General features: G+C 39.1%; 1 protein-coding gene across 2 annotated transcripts in view; it reads right to left on the reverse strand.

The window, feature by feature from the left end:
* Positions 1-1,740: 1,740 nt before the first annotated feature.
* UBE2W (ubiquitin conjugating enzyme E2 W) overlaps positions 1,741-21,814 on the reverse strand; it is a 53,707-nt gene continuing 33,633 nt past the window's right edge. The window contains exons 3-6 of one of the 2 annotated variants that reach the window (XM_032784764.2): positions 21,269-21,371; positions 17,622-17,777; positions 16,302-16,377; positions 1,741-5,844 (exon numbers count right to left, since the gene is read on the reverse strand). In XM_032784764.2, the coding sequence (XP_032640655.1) occupies positions 5,831-5,844; positions 16,302-16,377; positions 17,622-17,777; positions 21,269-21,371 (349 nt within the window). In that variant the 3' untranslated portion in view covers positions 1,741-5,830. Of the gene's footprint in view, positions 5,845-16,301; positions 16,396-17,621; positions 17,778-21,268; positions 21,372-21,814 lie in introns of both variants that reach the window. The other variant, XM_032784762.2, reaches the window with a different exon arrangement.

Genomic DNA, 21,814 nt, shown 5'->3' on the forward strand with positions numbered 1-21,814 from the left:
CCATGCACAGTTGCCAGAAATTTTTCCCTTAGCGGTATCCTTTTTGTCAGCTCTAGCTCTCTCTGGCATTGCGTGCTCATAACGCTGGTATAAGGGGCACCACCGCCTCTGCCCTCCTTCAGTTTCTTCTTACCAACCACTTCTGAAGAGGTGACAGAGAGTGGGTTTTGAAATGAACATGTGCAACACATCTTAAAGAACAGTTACAGAAATGTTAGTAACTGTTTTTTAGTTCCAGTGCTTGCACTTGTCCATTACAATGTAGGTGACTCACAAGCAGTTGACCCGGAGGCAGGTTTGAAGATCAAATATAGGCTGATTGTAACACAGCCCAGCAAAAGCCAGCATTGGCTCTGGCCTATTGAGTAATGGCATAGTGTGTGGTGAACTTATGAAAATGATGACCAGAATGCTGCCCTGCATATGACCTGAACTATAACCTGTGCTAAAAAAACCTGTGCAAGAAGCTTGAGACCTTGTAGAGTGAGCCACCAGGTTAGCCAGGGGTGACATGTTAGCAAGGGTGTAACATACACAATGAGATTCTTTGTGCTGAAATGGGGAGACCTTTCATCCTTTCTGCCATTGCTATGAAGAGCTGAGTGGATCTGTGGAATGGTTTTGTTCTTTGTATGTAGAGGGCCAGTGGAGTCACTGTTCCTCCCCGTTCGCATGTGGTTTAGGGTAGAAGATTGGCAGAAAAAGTGTGTGACTGTAATGGAACTGATACGACTTTCGGGAGGAACGGGCACAGTCGCTACTGGACCTTGTCTTTGAAAAAGACTATGTATGGTGGTTCCAAAGTGAGAGCTCAGATCTCTGAAACTTGTCTGGCCGTGATGGTCACCAGGAAGGCTACTTTCCAAGAGAGGTGTAAGTAGCAAGCAGGTTGGTTCAAACAGGTTTGAACAGGGGTCCCATAAGCTTTGACTGGACCAGGTTTAGGTCCTAGGGAGGGGTGGGATTCCTGACCCTCTGTAGGTCCTTGAGAAACCTGACTACCACGTTTGTGAACAGACAGAACAGTTATCGATCTTGGGCTGGTACCACATGACAGAACAAGGAGTAATAGTCTCATGTTGCGGGGGGGGGGGAGGTTTAGGTTGGATATTAGAAAAAACTCTCTCACTAGGAGGGTGGTGAAGCACTGGAATGGGTTACCTAGGGAGGTGGTAGAATCTCCTTCCTTAGAGGTTTTTAAGGTCAGGCTTGAAAAAGCCCTGTCTGGGATGATTTAGTTGGGGATTGGTCTTGCTTTCAGCAGGGGGTTGGACTAGATGACCTCCTGAGGTCCCTTCCAATCCTGATATTCTATGATCATCCGCATCCAATCATTGAGCCCAGAGTTTGCTGTCCTTTGCAGTGCAGCACTTCCACATTGATTACACAATCTCTGCAATGAATTTACAATAGCCTTCTTAAACAACACCGGTGGAGTGCATTCAGCTTCCTTTTGTGTACTTTCACCCTCTGCCACATTTCTGAGGTGTACAATAGTGCTGGAAGGACAACAGGGCTGTACAATCTCATTTTAGTGTGTAGATACTCATTCTTCCAGATGTTTAACAAAAAGGAAAATGATCCACTCTTCCAGATTTAACAGGAAAATGATCCACTAGCTTTAACAATTTTTGCCTTCACTAACAAAGGGAGCAGTTTCACAATGTTTATTTTCAAATTACAACGTTTTAAAAAATGATCTTGCACTACAAGTTTATTTTAAAAAAGGAATACAACATAAAAAGCTCCAAAGATGTTTAATCTACCATAGAAAATTAAACTAAGAATGCCCAATAATCTGATGAATATCCTTTAGAATACAGAATAGAGGAGCATGATGGGAAGAAAAAGAAAAATATGTAAGAGCACAGAATATACAGTACTGCTATTAAAAAAATCAAAATTAAAATATGGCAACAGTAGCCAAACTTTTAAATTAGTGACAATTATTTATTTTGAGAGTTTAAAGCACATAATACCTTCAATCTCTTCCAATTTTATAAAGATATCCAAAATTCCGTTCCCTTAAAATTCTCATTGCAGGAACTGTGGAAACATTGGGCTGCCACATGGATTACACATCAACAACTAAGTGTACATACATACAAACCAAAGTCAATCTCTCTTCTCCTCCCATTGCTCAGTTTAATTAACTTTTGATCCTTACAAAAATGAGTTGTAGGAAAAGGGAGTTCAGCTGCCATTTGGTTTCTATTTTAGAACTGACCGTAAAGGTCACTTTAATGTGCACTCATCTCAAATTTTAACTATGTTGTGCTAGATTTTAAGAAAAGAAAGTTGGTAAACATCAAACACCAAAAATATGTAAAATAATATTTGTTGTCACCAATCACAAATATTTAAAAGACCTTACTTTTCACAGAATTAGTTTTTGGATACCAAGGGTTTTCCTTTTTCCTCTGAAGTGGAAGATGAGTTTTCATGCCTTTCTGAAGTAGGAACCACACGAAATTATGAACCAATTTATTGATGTGATGAAATATGTCTTCCCAGAACAGTCCAAAAATGTACTCTGAAGTAAAATAATCTCTCTTCACAAAGTAAACAAAAAAGAGTCTACAATATTCCTGCTCCCCATTCAGTATTTAAAGTGCTTGCCAAAAGGGCATCAAAACCATGACATAAGTGTATATAAATATCTGCGCAAACTAAAAAATGGCCCCAAAGCAGCAGCATAATCTAGTGGATAGTCTCCCTTCCCTATTACAGTACTCAAATTTAAAGAAAGTATTTCCTTAGGCCTTTGCAATATATACTTGAGGAGGAAAGTTAAGCACATCAGTGTTACATAAACATCTCGATTTCCATTGCATCATTTTGCAATCACTCTGACAGCTGTGTGTCAGACATCTAAACAAAAAGTACGGGAAATGCTTCCGTACTTCACCATGTAGGGGTCACATTTATTTCCATTCAAGGGCACTGATCTATTTTAAAAATAAGTATTTATTGTGTTATGGTATAAACACACAAAACAAATGTATAACAATCTGAATATTGATGTAAAAGCAAAGCAAGCTAGTTTGGAGCAAATTCTGTTGCCACTTCATATGAGGAACTCCCACTGATAAAGAGTTCAACGCACAGGGTAAAATTCACCCCTGGGGAAGACCAACACCACTTACATCCACTGTAAACCCGATTTTGAGACAGGCCAGCACTACCAGAGTAACTTCACTATTTTCAGGACTTATGTGGCACACAGGCTTTGTGCTGGTCTTCTCTACTGGGTGAATTTAATCTACCAAATAGCAACAGAAAACAGAATCCAAGACAGTTAACTTGTTATGCTTTTTCTAATATAACTTGCTTTTTTGGTTTTAAATAAGAATATCCATGTTACTTTAATATGGTTTTCATATTTTTTGTTTTAAACAGCAGCATAAATTAGGCCAGCTATTTGATTATTTACTTATTCATCTCTCTGCTAATCCATACAATGGTGCTGAAAGGTGAATCAAGGTATAATGCTAAACACTACAGCATGTATCTTTGATAAGATACAGTACATTATAAAGCTTCTTCAAACCATTATATTGTATTATCCCAATCCACAGTATGAAAACAATTACATCAATCTTTGACATGATGCACTGTAACAATTCTTTCAGAGGCATTAAGCTGTGTCATAGTACTGTTTCTTTACTGTGGATTAGCAAGTGAATATTTGACATGATCCATTATGTGAACCAGACGTATGAAGAGAAATACATGGAATTCTGAAAGATACATCAATCAAGTCAATCAGTAATACAGAGCAGGTATGTTAATAAGAAATAGATTAAATATTCATAAAAAGTTACTGCTCATGCATAGTAACAGTTTGCAGATATTAACTGGATTGTTATGATTAATTTACATCTGCAAATTCATGCTAAATACAAGTTAGTTATAATTAGGAGCACAACTGTTTCAATTCTCAAAGTGATTTTTGGCTCAACAAAAACTGACATTTTTCCCCCCCTTTTTAAAAAAAAAGTTCATTGTGAAAGGATATATACACCAAATTTATATTCACAACTACTTTTTACTGTTGAGTTTTAAAGGCCAAAAAGGGTTTCTAATATAACAGAAAAGATAGCATAATAGCCCTACTTTACTGATAATATCCATAATTCAATGGCTGTACAAAGCTGATCCATTTGAGTTCTACCCACCCTGAGTTCAGCATTTACACTTAAAATTTATGTTTTAAACATTAGATAACATCAGAAGTATGTACAAGGCTATACAATTTGTCAATTATACAGCAGTAAAAAAATATTTCAATATTTTCAGCCAATTTTTGTTCTTTTTTTAAGTTTAGCTGTTTCTAGTTCTTATTTTAAAAATAAAGTAAATAGTTATTTGATTTAGACTATTTTTTTTTAAAGGAGTCAACAATAAGGCAACAGTAAAAACAGCATTGTTATAGAAATGTTGCATATGTCTAAAGGTAGTAAGTATATAAAAGACATCAGTGCTTCCTAAAAAGACAGCTTGCTTGTAGTATCATAAAATTACACAGTGGTGAGAACCATTACCTATTTTTCAACAATTATTTCTCTGTAGAAAAAAGTTAATCTAGCTGTAATTAAATTTTTGTGAAGAAAAAGCCGGAAAAAAATTATTATGCCTGTAGGACAAGCAAGTTAAGAAAATATACTTTTGTCTAAACTTAAATAAAAAGGCCCACACTTTTGTGTCAAAACATTAAGCCTCTGTCAAAAATGTATTTCTTTCTTTATAGTACAGGATTAAAAGACAAGACGATGCTTACAAGGTAAAGAAATAATTTACAAGAAAATATCTTCTGACAAAGCTTTTCAATCAAAATATTGTTTTGTAACATTCAAACATGACATACAACACAACAAAAATGCAAACAAACGTTAAATGGATTGTTTTCAAACACATAAATAAATGAAATTGTGTAGGCAGTAGGGCTCATGCTGATGGCTAGCAGGAAGTAACAGTGTGCAATCTACATGGAAAGAAGTTCTAATGTACAAATTACAGGCCCAATTGTGGACTGCAGCAAATTTAATTATATCACTGCCATCTTCTTGTATCTCCAAAACAAGTCTTGATTAAGCCACTCATACCCAATTACTCATATCTTTGTATTAAACATAAGAGTAACTACCATACAAAAAAGGTATTTTTATTTCACCATAGGGATAACGTACCTATCTCCCAATGTCACGTGAAAACCTTCCATGTCAAAACAATTTGACAGTAGATAAACAATTTAATAAATATGTGATGATCTTATTACAGTACTTTAGCTAAGCATGTTAATTATGCTGCTAGTTTTGTGATCACAGTGCACAGAATCCAAATATAAAAGAATGGGATGGTTTCAAAGTAATGTTGGATCCCTTGCTTATAATCCCAATATATCCGAAACATTCCATAAACCCTACCAGCCAATCAATTTTTTTTTGCAGCAGGATCAAAACTTACTGGTATAACATCCACTGCCGGCAATGGATGCCATAAACCCGCCAACGAGTTCAACTGTTATTGCACAATACATGAAGACCTGGAATTCTGCCAAAAGCTTAAAAATAAAAATAAATGGAATTTTTCTGACATTTCCAGACACCTGCATTAATACTGTATCACTAAAGCATGTCAGTTGCATGGACTGAACCAGCGATCAACATGCGCCCAGAATGCACACTAGTAAAAATGCAGTCAAAGGAAGTAGTCTTCATTGTCTATAGGTCACTTCCAGTCAAAGGTTTAAGTTCAAAGACTGAATGATCAAAGTGCTCATTTTCTCAGTAGGACAATCTTCTGCTAGGAGGATCACAAAATGGTGGTATCAACAGGTGTCATCTTTAAAACAAAAAAAGATTTATGGAAAACAAATATACATTCAAATCCCAATTTTCTGAGAGGTACAGATGCAGAAGCAACTCCTAGCATACACGTTTCCGCATAGGTGAAAGTACAACAAATGTCTGAACACTGCTGTTTTAAGGAAATTGAATACAGGTTACAAAGCAAGATAAAAAACTATGAAACTTTGTCCAGTGCTGCACAGTGAATTTAGGAAAAACGTGTTTATCAAAATTATGATTTATTAATGTGGTATATACTAATCTCATTACAAAAAAGAGTTATTTTTCATATTAAATATTTTTTATTCAGTATTTAACAATCCAATCCACTGTAAACCTGAAGTTAACAATGTTTTCTCTCAGCATTTTGCCCCTTCACTGTACAAACTATGCATCTTAGTTTTCATGCTTTGAGCTTTTGATTACTAATAAATACACAGACTTTTCAAACAGAAGAAAGAATACCAGGGAGGCCACATTTTGTGCAAACCACACTGTCACCTACAATTGAGTTCAGACTACACAAGATTTTTCACCATTTATTTGAAAGAGGTTATTTGACAAGCTGGATTACTCAAGAAGTGGCTTCCTGACCAATATTGGCAAGATATATTACAAAATTACATGCAGTAGTGAGAGAAGGTGGTAAGCATAAACTTCAATAGAAGGGGAGAAGATAGCTATTCTCTGCCACAGATGAGAGTGTCTCAGGAACAACCACACAAACTGTAGTTGGTATAATAGAAGGCAAACTGTAATAAGTTGACATTATAAACCTAAAGTATTTCACACAGAATTTTCTTCCATCAATTCAATGTATGTAAGTGCTCCCACACAGTTCCCTAGTAAAACACAATATTAATGGCAATACATTAACTTTCAGATTTGTTTCTTGTTTCCCAATATTCCAAGTCATCTGAAGATTTTCAATATGTCCACAAAAATGGTCTCAGTTATAGACAGTTGAATAAATTAAGCTTAAGGATGGATCTGTCTCTCAGAGGATGTGTCTACATGTCAATAAAACAGTTGTGGCTGGCCCATGTCACCTGACTTGGGCTCACAGGGCTCAGCAAAATGGGATGGTCCCAGAGCCCAAACTCCAACCTGAGTCCAGATGCCTACATTGCAGTTTTATAGTTCTGCAAGCCCAAGTGAACTGACATGGACCAGTCACAGATGTTTTACTGCAGCACAGACATACCCTAAAGAATACTAGGGGAAAAACCTCATTCATACTCCAAAGCAAATTTGTCAGGCTTCCCCCCCCACCTCCAGTCCCCATTGCTACAGCAGATACTTATGCCTGAAAAACTTCTGCCTTTTAAAATCTTTTCCAAATCCCATTTTACAGTGGAGTTATTCACGTTTTTTTAGATAACTGTAATGAATTGTTTTACTCAAATATACATGTCAAATAATGTTAGAGAAATTAATGTTATAAATGTAGTATTATAATAATATATAAAGGAATTTTGGCTTTTTGAATGTGTTTCTATTGATGCAGCATTTCAGAACTCAGTTGGAACTGATTCAAGGTTGTGTAAACCATGAAACTTGGTTTTTGTGTCTTATTTGTGAAACCTTTGGTCTATGCAAACAGCAAGATGAAGCAGAGTGACAAGAGGGCTCCAGGTGTGGCCCCTGCAACAAGACAAGCTAACAAGTAAAAACTCAAGGCCATAAAAAAAGATCAGTAAGAAGAATAACCATTATTGTAAGGTAAGAACTGGATAGAGCCAGAAGGGGTGACAGCAGAGATTAGATAGAAGTAGACAGATAAAAGTAAGTGTTAGCAGGATAAGCAAAAATGTATTAGTTCAGGTTAGTTATTGTGATTTATGCATGAGAATATTTTAATTATATAGGTACACAGATGTGGTAACTTGGTAAACCGAGTCTGCACAATGTTATCAAACAAGGGATACAAGATAAGTGATTAACAACAAAAGAGTGGAGAAGACAGGAGGAAAACATACCAGAGACCTGAAAAGAGTCTCACTGTCCTCAGGAGAGATAATTTGGCCATTTACTTTTCTTCCATGTATATCTAATTCAGAGGTGAGAACAGTACTGTCTTAAAATGTACATAATAAAGGCTACATGAAACTGTATAAGCCTAAACAAAACAAAAAAAAAGTGTTGACCTTATCAATATTTCTGTACTCTCTAAATTTAAAAAAAAGTGTATATTTTAAATTAAATATACTCTCCCACTCCATCCTGACTGCAAGATACTCTGTCTTTGATAACATTACATGAAAAAGACGACTTCATGGCAACAGAAGGAGGGTGAAGAACTAAAACTCTTCATTTACAAATTGAATAAGGTGCATTAGAGGTAAAGGGTGAGTATCTCAACCATCTACAGATAGTCCTGGAGGTGTGTCAGGAAAAGCAGCAGCAATCAGCAACACTGGTTGGGGACAAACACCATACTGCTTCCACAGGAATCTATCTCCTGCCTAGGTAGGGGAGGCTCAGGAACATATATCAAATACCTTAAGTGACACTGTTTATTTGGAATCAGACAAAAATCCCCAAAGAGTCACAATCAGATGGGGTGAGGGCAGATCTGAGAACAACCATATGCCTATGTCACTATAAAGGCTCCTACTTGCGAGGCTATGATCGGAATATCAACTTCACCTCTACCTCAATATAACGCTGTCCTTGGAGACAAAAAATCTTACCGCATTACAGGTGAAACTGTGTTATATTGAATTTGCTTTGATCCACTGGGGTGCGCAGCACCACCCCCACGGAGCACTGCTTTACCGCATTATATCCAAATTCATTATATATGGGGTCGTGTTATATCGAGGTAGCCATGGACTTCTTGGAGAAGCGGAAAATGCTTGTTCCCCTGCAACAGGGAGATGGGAAAATGGGACTGACTGCTTCCTCTTGTTTTGAAAAGGGCAGATCACAACAACTTCTTAAGAGTATATAAGGCTGAGGACAGCTCTTTGCAGAAGCAGGAAGATCAGCTCTCAAGCTAAGCTTCCCAACTTCCCACAATCCAGCACATCTTCAATCAAAGGAATTAGATTTTAAACAATCTCTTTCTAACTCCCTCTGCTGGTGTCATTGTCATATAGCAGCAGCAGATTTTAACTACAGTAATTAAGAGAGGATAGTAAGGGCAATATAGGATACTCCTGAGGGAATTCTGGACCAAAACATTAAACAGTCTGTGACCAAAAAAAAAACAAAAAACCCTGTACATGATATTCTAAAGTTCTGCAAAAATCTGCATATTTTATTTATCAATAAATGCGCAGCCTCCAGCATAGCAGTGGGGAGCAAAGGCCACTGGCTGCACAGAGATGGGAGATCACTCTGCAGCCCCTCACCTCCCACCGAGGGACACAGATTCAGCGGTGAGGGCTGTACCTGAATAGAAACACCCCATGGCCCTGCCCCTCCATGACTGGTTCACCAAGATAGTAAACGAGAGGGACAGAGTCTCACACTTGCACAGGTGCGGGGCAAACAGGCTCAGCCTGGCAGGATCCAAGTGTGGAGGGACTTAGTGGAGGGCAATCTCAGTCGGGGTAACTCAGTCGGGGTGCAAGGTGGGATCTGGATGTACAGGGGCAGGTTCTGAGTGCAGGGGGAATGGGAGTCTGCAGTGGGTCCAAGTGAAGGTGGTTGGGACTCAGCAGAGTGTGGGGGATGGGGCTCAGCAGGAGGGTCTGTGTGTGAGGGGGCTCAACAGGGATGTCTGGGTGCTGGGGGGAGTGGATGTCCATCTCGGTGCAGCTGGTTGGGGCTCAGTGGGGAGGGGATGCAAGGGTCTCAACGTGGTGGTGGGGCTTGTCGGGGTGACAGTTCAAGTGGAGAGGGGCTCAGTAGGGGTGGTCTGGGTGTAGGGGAGGGGCTTGGCAGAGGTCTGGATGCAAAGGGTGGTGGAGATTGGTGGTGGTTGAGTCTAGTGTGGGGGGCTCTGGGTGCAGGAAGGGGCTTGGCAGGGGGGTCCAGACTCACAGGGATTTGGTGGACAGGGGAGCAGCTCTCTGTACAGTGACCCCTCCTCCTGTGGCTGAAAATGAGGGCAGGAAGCAGGAGAGGAGGGTAACATCCTGCAACCAGGGAAGTTTCAGGGGTGGGTCTGACCCAGCCCCAGCTGCTCCTTGCAGGGGGAAGAGGAAGTCCCGTCTTCCCCTGACCCCAGCCCAGCCAGGACTAGCAGCTGAGCCTCACACAGGGTAGAAGCCACCGGCCGGGACAAATCACCACAGGAGGGGAGTGGGGATAACTCTCTGACAGCTGCTCTGGGTGCCTGAAATGATGCACTCACACTGCTGGTGAGGGGTGCGTGACTGCTCTTATGGCTTCCCTTTGCTTCCCCATATTTTTCCGCAAAGAAATCTGCAGGGGACATGAATTCTGAACGTGCTCAGTGGCACAGACTTCTCCCAGGAGTAATACGTTCTCTTGAAACGTGAATACCTCAAAGCACACTACAGTACATTTAGTAGTCAGTAACAGGTTTCACATTGCCAGATAGTTCACAGCAAGTTAGTGTGATGCAGATTCACACCCTGGCTTGCTACGCATTAACTCACCAGATAGAGACAAATTTAAAATTTAATAGTCCAGTATTGCTCCAGAACTGACACTTATTTTTAAAGGACTGAGCAAAGGGGAGAATATCACATCTTTGATAATTAGCAACTAGGAAAGGAAGTGAAAATTGATTTAGGTGTTATATATATGAAAACTTTCCAATTTCAGCAGCATGAGTCATTTTTTAAACAGACTTGTCCTTTCCTGACTGTAACCTTCTTAAGTTTGAGTTGATCTCACTCTAGTTTTATCCGTTACCCAGTTTTGTTCTGCAATTAGTCTATTTTTCTGCCTTTCAATCAGAAAAGAAAGGCTGGAGAATTTTCCACAGCGTAAAGAACCATTTGATAACTAGTTGAATGGAAATAGAAGTTCAGCCACTATATAAATGCTAGTCATCAACTTTCAGAATCAGATAACCATGTTTATTTTTATATCTAGATTTTCACTTTCAAATCCAATTTTTCACTTGTAGGAAAACTGGAATAGCACTTAGAGATTGCTACCATGCAGAGACCTCAGCCCTACATCCTAAAGAAGTCTCATCTTCTCTGACACAGATTAAGATTAAAATTAGATCAGATCTCATCACAAAATGAAAGCTATTAAAGAAAATCTCTTAGCTAGTCTTCTTGGAAGATGACTACCAAGAGGAAATAAGATAATTGTTAAGAAAAAAATCTTGTGTCAATCTCATCAAACCATCTTGCTCTGTTAAATGCTGTATTTTCTTTCATATCGTATCCTAACAGCTTCCTTTATAATATCCCTCCATTACTTCTTGGGTTGGCCTCTTATCTTTTTAATTCAGTCTTGATCTGTTCCTTACCCACACAGTTATCAGAACTGCTCTTTACATGACCAAGCCACATGAGCCTGCACTCCACTTTTTGTTTATGGGCATTACCCTTGAGCATGTCTCTTAACACACACACTTTCCTCACATGCTCTTTCTTGGCTACACCACTCACTCTCAACCTTGACATTTCTGTGGAACAGATAATTTACTCATGTTTCTTTGTTGCCCAACACTCAGGGCCATACATTAAAACTGAAAGTTTTATAAACTTTCCCTTTCAATCTTACTGGTTTCATCCTGTAACATATTACACCACTTATCGCTTTCCATTTGAGCCAGGCATTTATTATCTTAGCTCTAATTTTGTCCTTCATTTCCCCAGATTCTGGAACCCACACACTTGAAACTTTGCATTTTTTGGTATTGTCTGCCCACCTAGTTTCAGGGATAATTCTTCAGTGCTCACATCCTTCAGAAAAAAAAGTATTATATATTTCTCCAGAATTAATCAGAGGGAAAAAATTGACTATAATTAAGGAACTGAGGACCAGAAAAAAATAAAAAAACATGTTACAAGAGAAGAAAGGGGACGTGATTATTGAAATGTTCCTGAAACATCACATTAGTCTTGTGGATGACAGGATTTGCTATCCTTTAACTCTTGGCTCAAATTTTGAAATTGAAAATAAGGTAAGGTACATGCAAATGATAAACAGATTAAAGTTACCTAAATATATATCAACAGCTGATACTGTTAAGTTCTCATTGGAAACAGAGTAATACCCTACATCAAATTCTACTAGAAAAGAGTATTTAACCTAAAGAATCTTGGGAACTCTTTAAGAGCTGCTTGGCTCACATTAATTCTGAAAGTCAGGGGACAGCTCCGGGATGCATTTTTTTTTTTTTTTTTTTTTTTGAGTTGCAGCAAGTCTGTCATTACTTGGCATGGGAAATCATCCAAGATATTTATTCTTCAATTAAAATATCCTATATACACTTATTTCAGAGAACATAGTATTAAATCCACTTTACCAACACGACCTATTGTATTTAATAGATCAGTGTTTTCATATTAAAATAATTACAGCATTCTGGACAGACTTATGTGTAGTGTTGGGGAGGAGCCGGCGCTCGTGGTACATGTAGGCACCAATGACATAGGGAAGGGTAGGAGAGACATCCTGGAGCCCAAATTTAGGCTGCTAGGGAAGAGACTGAAATCCAGGACCTCTATTGCGGCATTCTCAGAAATGCTCTCAGTTCCATGCGCAGTGCCAGCTAGGCAGGCAGAGCTTCAGAGTCTCAATGCGTGGATGAGACAATGGTGTAGAGAGGAGGGGTTTAGATTCACTAGCAACTGGGGAAACTTTCGGGATGGGGGAGCCTATACAGGAGAGATGGGCTCCACCTAAAACAAAGTGGAACCAGACTGCTGGCACTAAACATTAAAAAGGGTGTAGTGCAGTTTTTAAACTAGGAAATGGGGGAAAGTCGACTGCTGCAGAGGAGCATGTGGATCGGACAGAGACTTCTCTTAGAGGTGAGTGCATTGATAGAGATTCTCTAGGTTATAGTCAGGAACAGAGGATGGAAGAGGATAATGTAAGGGCCAGATCAGATGATAAACATTCACATAAAGAATCTGACATCAGAAAAGGGCAGACAAATAAATGGTGACAAGTTTTTAAAGTGCTTATACACAAATGCTAGAAGTCTAAATAATAAGATGGGTGAACTAGAATGCCTTGTAATAAAAAGAAGATATTGATATAATAGGCATCACAGAAACCTGGTGGACAGAGGATAATCAATGGGACACAATCATTCCGGGGTACAAAATATATCGGAAGGACAGAACAGGTCGTGCAGGGGGGTAGTGGCACTATATGTGAAAGAAAATGTAGAATTAAATGAAGTAAAAATCTTAAGTGAATACACATGTTCCATAGAATATCTATGGATAGAAATTTCATGCTGTAATAAGAATATAATATTAGAGATCTATTACTGACTACGTGACCAGGACAGTGACGATGAAATGGTAAGGGAAATTAGAGAGGCTATCAAAATTAAGAACTCAATAATAGTGGGGGATTTCAATAATTCCCATATTGTCTAGGAACATGTCACCTCAGGACAAAATGCAGAGACAAAATTTCTCGATACTTTAAATGACTGCTTCTTGGAGCAGCTGGTATGGGAACCCACAAGGGGAGAGGCAACTCTAGATTTAGTCCTCAGTGAAGCGCAGGAGCTGGTCCAAGAAGTAATAACAACAGGACCGCTTGGAAATAGTGTTCCTAATATAACAACATTTAAAATCCCTGTGGTGGGAAGAACATCTCAACAGCCCAACACTGTGGCATAAAAAGGTACAGTGACTAAGTGAAATCTCTACAAGCTGCATGGGTGCTTTTTAAAGACACCATAATAGAGGCTCAACTTAAATGTATACCCCAAATTAAGAAACAAAATAAAAAAAACTAAAATAGAGTTACTGTGGTTTAACAACCATGTAAAAGAAGCAGTAAGAGATAAAAAGGCTTCCTTTAAAAAGTGGAAGTCAAATCCTAGCGAGGTAAATAGAAAGGAGCATAAACATTCCCAAATGTATTCGAAAAGCAAAAGGCGTCGATTGAGAAAGCTAACAAAACTCAAACCGGTCTATAAATGTTTTTTAAGACCAGAAAGGAACCATGCCATGGGAATCCCTCGATGATGGAGATAGGAAAAGGAGCAGTCTTAGAGAGAAATGAATCAATTCGTGCTTCAGTCTTCCACGGTCCTGAGGAATGTTACGGAACGATTCCAAACTGAGACCGGCTTCTGTAGTGAAATTGAGGACATGTCAGATTGAGTGGTCAGAGAGGAGTTTTATGGAATTAATTAATAACTTAAAGTAACAGTCACCGGGACAGATGGATTACACCAAGAGTTCTGAAAGAACCAATGTGAAGTTTGTGGAACTATTACTAGGGTTTGTAACCTTCTTTTAAATCGGGCTTCTGTACACACGCGCCTGGAAGGATGCTATTCAAGCCATTTCAGAAGGGCTCTGAGGTGATCCGCCCGGCAATTACATGACGGGTGAAGTCCTAACATGGTACCACTCTCCCACCCTGGGCAAAGTTGTGGAACCCATAGTTAAGAATAAATTGTCAGACACATAGAAGAGACAAAATGTGTTGGGCAAAAGTAACTTGGTTTTCTAAAGGGAAATGGTGTCTATAAACTATTAAGAGTTTTTGAAAGGGGTAACAAAATGTGGACAAGGGGGATCCAGTGGCTAGTGTATTAGATTCGCAAAGCCCTTTGACGAAGGTCCCTTACCAAAGGTCCTGCATAATTAAGTTGTCATGGGATAAAAGGGAAGGTCTTCATGGATGAGAATGGTTTAAAAGCAGAGGAACAAAGGTAGAATTAATGGGTAAATTCTCAGATGGAGAGGGTAACTAGTGGTGTTCACAGGATAAGTCTAGGACAATCCTAAATTCAATTATTCATAATGTTGGAGAAAGGGGTACCAGTGAGGTGGCAAGTTTGCAGATGATGCTAACTGCCAAGCTAGTTAGACCAAAAGCAGATTGTGAAGAACTGTCAAAACGATCTGCACAATACTAAGCCGAGTTAGGCAACAAAAATGGCAATGAAATTTAATGAGGAAGGGGGAAGGTAAATGTAGTAAGCACACTGTGGGAAAAAACCCAACCTACATACTATAATTGATGGGCAGCTAATTTGCTACTAACTATTCAGGAAAAGATCTTGGAGTCATCGTGACAGTTTCTGGAAGGTCCACGCAGTTGGCAGGGTGGTCAAAAAGCAAACAGGATGTTAGGAAAATCATTAAACGGGGATGAGATCGCACTGAGAATATATTAATGCCCTTATAATAAATCTATAGTATGCCGACATCTTGATACTGCCATCAGATGTGGTCTCTCTCTAAAAGATATATGCATTTAGAAAAGCTTTAGCAGTAGGGCACATAAATGATAGGGTTTGGAGAGGGTCCATAATGAGGAAAGATTCAAGGCTAGGACTTTTTCAGCTTGGAAAGAGGAGACTAAGGGGAATATCGCATAGAGTAACATAAAATTGATGTGTGCATGTGGCGAAGTGACTACGGAAAACGGTTATTTAGTATCTCTATTCCATAATCAGAGAATAAGGCGTAGGTCACCAGAATAGAATATAATGCGGCGCAGGTTCTTAAACAAATATAAGCGCAAGGTTCAATACATTCACAGCAGTGCAACCCCTGTGGAATCTTACCATTGAGGAAGTTGTAACGGCTACGAACTATAACAGCGTTACAAGAGATACTGGATAAATATGCGTAGGTTAAGTCATTATGGCTATAGCCAGGATGGGGTAGGAATGGTGTACCCTAGCCTCATGTTTGTCAGAGGTTCGGAGTGGCTCAGAGGTTGGAGATGGATGGCAGAAGAGAGATCACTTGATCATTACCTGTTAGGTTCACTCCCTCTGGGGCACCTGGAATTGGCCACTGTCAGTAGATAGGATACTAGGCTAGATGGACCTTTGGTCTGATCCATTACGGCCATTCTTATGTTCTGGTTTTGCTAACCTCTTTACCTTTTAAGTACTCATCTAGAATTGCTATAGCTAAGATTTGTTCCCGAGCAATTTTACAAGCACGAATAATCATACATCTTTTCTTTTTCACGTCTCTTACTTTCAGCTTCTTTTAATTTGTATTAGCAATTTCCAAAATCTGTTGCTCATAAAAATTCGCAATGTAAGAACTTACAATCAACCAATTATTCTGACTGATTTTTTCCACTCTTAAAATTTCTGTTTTACATCCCGATCTGGTCTACAAATATCCATTTAAGTTTGCATATTTAAAACTCTAATCAGTTTTCTTACTAAAATTAATTTATTCCTTTACAAAAATATTTTATTTGGCGTCCTGGGGAAAGTTTTTATGTTCCAAATTCGCTAAGCTTAAGTGTTTAAAATTACTTAAAATCCTACTTTGTATTGTTACATTTTTGCACTCAGCCTTTTGCATTTCAGTCTTCTGAAATTCCTACTCCAAATTAAATACTTACCATGATACCACCATTTTGTTTTCTTTGGATTTTTGTTACATGTTCTTACATAAAATGAATTATCTGGAGGTCGCCTCTGCAATAGAAAAAAAACCTAAAAATAATCAAATAATCAAAATATCACTTACAGTATATTATCTATTTAAATAAGCTTTTACATTCAAAGAATAAATGCCATACATTTTGTAAAATGTGTTAAAAGCAGGACTAGGCCCTGTCTACACTCATCAGGAGAGTCACTTTAGCACCTTTCTAGCACCAACTTTAAGCAGGGATACCCAGATAGAGCAAAAAAGTTTGCAAATTTTTCAGAAAGCTTAGATGAAGAAAATTAACCACTCTTATTTGTAAAGGCAAATGGAACTAAAACCACTGCCAAACTAAAATACTTTTGAAGTTTGGCTTCAATATATCACAAGTATAGTTTTGAATCACAGTTTATATGAAGTCTCTCATAGCTTGGTGAGATTGAGTGGATGGACTTGGGTCAGACTGCAGATCTTCATGAATGAAGGCCTATCAATAGCCTAATGGGTAGATCAGTTTTCTGATAAAGTCACAAAGTGGTCACAGTGAAAAGGGAAAGAGTCACAGAAATAATAAAAAATAGTTATAAGCATTATTTTGTACCCCAATAATATATATTTTCCTGCAAATAATTAGAACTGAAATTGTGATGTGGTGAGAATAGTCATTTGGCAAAACAGCACCATACAATGACTGCTGTAAAACAAATCTAACTCCAATTTCAAGAGTGATCTTAATCTGAAAAATGTTTATGTAAAAAAATTGAGCCTCAATGGATTGGCTCCAAGTGCCATATCTTCTTACTTAAGGAGATAAAAATGTACTGTCAGCTGTGCGGCTCTCCTGTGCTAAGAGAACAAACTGGAAAAATGAAGGATGAGAAAAAAAAACCTATTAATGTATCCTACTGAAATTAATTTAGTTCTTTACAAATAGAAAATTGTTTCCTCCTACAAAATTTTTTACAGCAAGTCGACATCTGCACTACTCAAAATGTTTCAGTGTTTTAATTTATGGTATATTTGTTTGCATATTAGAAAAAAAGGAACATTCAAGTGAAAGCAGCAAAGAGTCCTGTGGATGCGTGTATTCACCCACGAAAGCTCATGCTACAATACCTCTGTTAGTCTATAAGATGCCACAGGACTCTTTGCTGCTTTTACAGATCCAGACTAACACAGCTACCCCTCTGATATTTTCAAGTGTGAAATATAGACTCTGGAAAAAGTTATAAAACTTGCAGCTTTCATTTATTTTACTCTGAGTGCATTATTAAAAAACAAACAAACATACCTTTTCTTTACAGCTGGAAAGCATGCTAATAATGCTAAGACAAACCGATTGTACTGAGAGAGCTGGGGACCAGTCTTCTGTTAGAATGGATAAACAGATATGACCATTGCTATAAACATGAGGATGAACAGGAATATTGTCACCAGTAAACATGACCTAAAAAAGAATAAAACACAGTTAGCATATGTTGTTAACATTTAAATGACAAATTGACGTGCTTGTGTCTTCTGGAAACAGTAATGCCTTATAGTCAAAAGCCAGATTGTGCCATCTTTTCTTACACTGAGTAGTATCTTACACTGATTTCAGCAGGACTTTTTGCTAAGTAAGGTACTAATTAACTAAGGATGGCAGAACCTGGTCCAAAATAACTTGTACGTATGACAGAAAGAACCAGTGTGAAGAAGTGAAAGGTTAAATGTAATCACTACTTAAAAACAGCAGAGCAGCACAGAAACACGCAAAGACAGCTTCTCTAAATTATAGCAGTATTAAGACATCACAAAGCTTTCATGAAAGTTTTTTCAGTCTTAAAGCTTCATCTTATTCTTCTGCAGAGAAAGAACTATGGACTAGCTACCCACCACACTGTGTTTCAATGATTCCATAACCTACAACAACATTATTCAACTGGAAATACCATGAGATTCACAAATGAGTAAGTCTCCTTACATTTCTATTGTATTTGTTGTTGTAAGTTTGGGGAAACTGATTCAGGTCCCAGCAGAAAAAATGCTTGGTAATTAATGCTATAGACCAGCGGTTGGCAACCTTTGAGAAGTGGTGTGACAAGTCTTCATTAATTTAAGATTTCATGTGCCAGACCGGCAGCGTGGGCAGAAGATAGAACCCCAGACTGGCAGCAGGCTGAGCTGCTCAGCCCGCTGCCAGTCTGGGGTTCCGTCTGCTGGTCCCTGCCAGCCAGGGTCCCAGCCACCGGCCCCACTCAGCCTGCTGCTGCCTGGATTCCGTCTATCCATGCTGGCAGCGGGCTGAGCGAGGCCAACAGCTGGGACCCCGGCTGCTAAGGGGCCAGCAGCCAGGACCCTAGACTGGCAGAGGGCTGAGTGGCTCATCCCGCTACCAGTCTCAGGTCCTGGCCGCTGGCCCTGCTCAGCCTGCTGCCGGCCCAGGTTCCATCCATCCAGGTCGGCAGCGGGCTGAGAGGTGCCAGCAGCCGGGACCCCGGCTGGCAAGGGGCCAGCAGTGGGCTGAGCCGCTCAGTCTGCTGCCTGTCTGGGGTTCTGGCCGCCGGCCCCACTCAGCCCGCTGCTGGTCTGGGTTTCCGTACTCAAGGCTGGCAGCTGGCTGAGCAGGGCTGGCGGCGGGCTGAGCAGGGCTGGCGGCGGGCTGAGCAGGGCTGGCGGCGGGCTGAGCAGGGCTGGCGGCCAGAACCTCAGCTGGCAGCAGCATGCCACTAAAAATCAACCTGTGTGCTGCCTTTGGCACATGTGCTGCAGGTTGCCGACCCCTGCTATAGACTAACAAAAAGTTGCAATTTATAAAACCACAGCATGCTGCCACATATGAAATATATAATCGTAGATTATACTATATCTAAAGGATCATTTTGAGGTGGACAAAATAACACAAGAAAAAAATAGGTGTTCAGAAAGAGACAAGAATCAAATTAGAGTCGCATTGCCATGGTCAAAACAAGGAAAGAAGAGCGATCCTGGCAATTACTGCCTGTAAGTGAAACTTCTATCACTAATCAAATATATAATTGACCCAGAATTCAAAAGAAGGGACAAGGGAAGTGGAGGGAAAGAAGCTCCCTCAGCAGCCAGCATTACCCAATAAATTCTTCATCCAATCTCCTCACCCACCCATCAGCAACTTCCCACGGTATTCATCCCATCACTAGATGTTATAACTCCCATATGTATATATTTTTATGGTCTACCATTTGAGAGCTTCCCAAATATTTTATGGATACATTCTCACAACATCCCGGGAGATAGGGAAGCATCCTCATCACCAGTTTATAGATGAGGAACTGATGCAGAAAAATTAAACAACCTGCACAATGTCACCTAGGACCTCCTTGTCGTAGAGACAGGAAATGAACTCAGATCTTCTGAGTTCCAGCCCAATGCCTTAATCACAACATCAGCCTCCTCACTTCATTTTGAACTTCTATACTGCTATTACTGGTATTCCTAAAATACTGAAGGTCTTATTTTTTCAGACATCCAGCAATATATTTCTTTCAAACTAATGTCTCTCTTTTCAAAAAACAACATCTATGCACAACTCAGTAAGCAAATGTATGCACACTATGAAACAACATATCTCAGACAGAAAACAACTGAGTGCTTAAGTGCTAGAAGTTTAAACTGTTATTTTACACTATATATGCACTTTTGTTAGAATAAGGTGTTAAATTATACAAGATGAACTTATATGACAGACTTTTTATTAAGGAAGTTCTGGCTATCTTCAGTCAAGCATCCATTACTTAAATATTTAATTGTTTTCTGTACTAACCGGCGTACATGTATTGGTCTGTTTATTGTTTTACAATAAGTTGCACACAGCCACACACACACACACTTCGGGTAATGAGTACAAAGAGTACCTACTTGGAACCAAATGAAAGTGGCTACCCTCTTATGGATCACCTATGAGTACTTCACTGCAAACCTGATGGGTGCAGATGTGCAGGTGCCAGTTTATTCCTGAAAAGTCAGCATTCTAGTTTTTACCACAGTACCTAAACATATCTTTGTGGTTAAGCTTTTCATATGGATTTTTGAATGAATTGCAATAAATATGTCTCCACAGAAATCACCACAATTAGTACTAATTCATGAACTCAGAACTTTCAGCTGAGAGGACATGAAGACTAAAGTTCTCTCACTCTAGGTTTTTCCTCTTTTATTCAGGAGGTAGAGGGAGGGTCTTCTGCCTACCCACCTTCCCCTTGAAAGGCGCACTTTGTAACCTTTCCTCTGGTTGTGGAGGGTGAATGTAGCTCAACATTGATATTGCTCCTGTAGTTGGTTTAATGTCACTAGAGATAAACATAGCAACCTTTCCAACAGGACAGTGCACTTCCTCTGCAGCTCCTGCTGCTGATTCAAGAAAAAATGAACCAAGTTGTTCCTTAACTCATATAGTAACAATAGATTATCAAGCCTCTCCTACCATGCCACAACACCTTTGTTTGTGCTCCCCTGCCACAATCACAGATGTGGTCCTACCTACAGTACTTCCCCAGCAGTACTAACAGGAGAAGCAGAGAAACTGCAAAGAAAGGAGCAGCAACGGGGTTTGGAGGCAAGAATAGAGGAAAAAAAGAAGTTTGTCATCCACTCTATTTCTACATTCCAAAAGAGAGAATCACTGCCCCGTGTTGCTCTTTCATTGGTCATAAAAAAATCCCCAAGATGATTCAAGTAACACCAAAAAATTTCAGATTTACTCTGTTCTTCCTATGAGAACAAATGGACATAGTTCTCTGTTGCAGAAACATTTTTAAAAGAGGTAGCAACTGCACAATTGAGTGTACAACTGACATCCATGTAACTAAAACAGAACCTTAAAATTATAAGAAGTGCGGACAATGTTACTATTCAGCATATGCCATGCAGCTATAATCTAAAAAACGGGAGGTAAGCAGGAGGAAGACAGAAACTAATTACCTGAGGAGAATCAAAGGGATAGCGACTACTGAACTTAAATAGAAGCTGAAATTTCTCCCCTTCATATAATGTACCTGGAGCACCTTCCATATCTACAATCCACCTAAAAAAGAGATACAAATCTTTAGCAATATAATCAAGCAATTTAAAATAAAATACAAAAGAATAAACTGAATGAACTACCTATTATGGTACTACTAGCTGAACTATGCTTCAGTATCACAATGACCATGAAAGCAAAGTAAATATAACATGGAAATTAACACCAAACCTCTGCATGTGAGGAACAAGTCTGGTATTTTATATACTCAATCTTTGCATAGTGTTGTAGATTATACAAGCAGCAATGCCTCAGGAAATAAATACAGATGTGTCTCCCTATAAAATGCCTATTTGTACTCACAAGAGACAGTAATGCTCAAGTTGAAAGACTGGTAATATGTCCATCCCCAGCCTCATTACCAAGTCTACAACTTGTGTGAAGATTATGTCTATCCCCTTCCTCAAGTGAAAACAGACTCCCTTTCCATTTTATTTTACTTTTCT

The sequence above is a fragment of the Chelonoidis abingdonii genome, chromosome 2 (genome assembly GCF_003597395.2).
Source record: "Chelonoidis abingdonii isolate Lonesome George chromosome 2, CheloAbing_2.0, whole genome shotgun sequence".
Lineage (NCBI taxonomy): Eukaryota > Metazoa > Chordata > Testudines > Testudinidae > Chelonoidis > Chelonoidis abingdonii.